Source organism: Halyomorpha halys, unplaced genomic scaffold, assembly GCF_000696795.3.
Source record: "Halyomorpha halys isolate HHAL.00 unplaced genomic scaffold, Hhal_1.1 Scaffold443.1, whole genome shotgun sequence".
Classification (NCBI taxonomy): Eukaryota; Metazoa; Arthropoda; class Insecta; order Hemiptera; family Pentatomidae; genus Halyomorpha; species Halyomorpha halys.
Genome location: NW_027110163.1, coordinates 139,767 through 140,574, shown reverse-complemented (window position 1 = coordinate 140,574; position 808 = coordinate 139,767). Strand labels below are relative to the sequence as shown.

At 30.8% G+C, this 808-nt stretch overlaps 1 protein-coding gene across 1 annotated transcript in view; it reads left to right on the top strand.

The window, feature by feature from the left end:
- Positions 1–404, top strand: part of LOC106682816 (WAS/WASL-interacting protein family member 1) — a gene marked incomplete in the record, with an annotated part of 30,155 nt that extends 29,751 nt beyond the window's left edge. Inside the window, 1 exon segment of the mRNA XM_067048328.1 lies at positions 178–404. Coding sequence (XP_066904429.1) covers positions 178–266 — 89 coding nt within the window.
- Between the last annotated feature and the right edge of the window lie 404 nt (positions 405–808).

Genomic DNA, 808 nt, shown 5'->3' with positions numbered 1-808 from the left:
TTATAGTATAATATTAGTTGGCACTAATAAATAAGTTTATACATATTTGTGTTCTTCACTGACCACACACTCAACCATCTTCTCATTATATAAATCCATGGTCAACTATAAACTACTCATCATCATAATATTAAGATAATTGATTATTATATAATTAATTTAAAATTATTGTTGTAGTTGGTGGTAGTAAAGCTCCCGCCCCTGCACCGCCGACTCAGATCCAGCTGGGACCCAAAATGTGGGCCAACAACACGTCGTCTTGCTAGCGAAAGGCCCCGCCTCCTCCGAGGCCTCCCAAACCCAAACTTGGATTTTTCTCCAGGCGTCCTTCTCTCTCTTCGTTGATTTGAAAGCAGGACTGGTATAATAATGAGCTTTATAGAAAATGGAATTAATTGCTTCTACGCTTGGTGTATTTATTTCTTTTCTTTTTTTTTTTTTTAATTTATTATATTCCGTTAGACTGTTAAAATATATAATATATGCTCATGTAACTGTTTATGATATAATATTCTTGGCATTAGTATAATAGTCGATAATCATTTTTAAAAGTGTTTCTATCGAATCTAACAAAAAATTATTCATAATTGGTTATTAATTCTATGAATTTTTTCCCCTTAATTTTTAAAAATTGAAAATAAAAATTTTTTGGTTGTGTAAACGATTATAAAATCTCAAGGTTTGTCAAAATCAGGGATCAGACATAAAGATTGAAAAATGTGATTCAAACAAGATAAGGGTAGAGTTGCTTAGTTTTATCTCCTTATATAGATTTTCATTAGGTTCGTTGAATATTTTAAGTGAAATG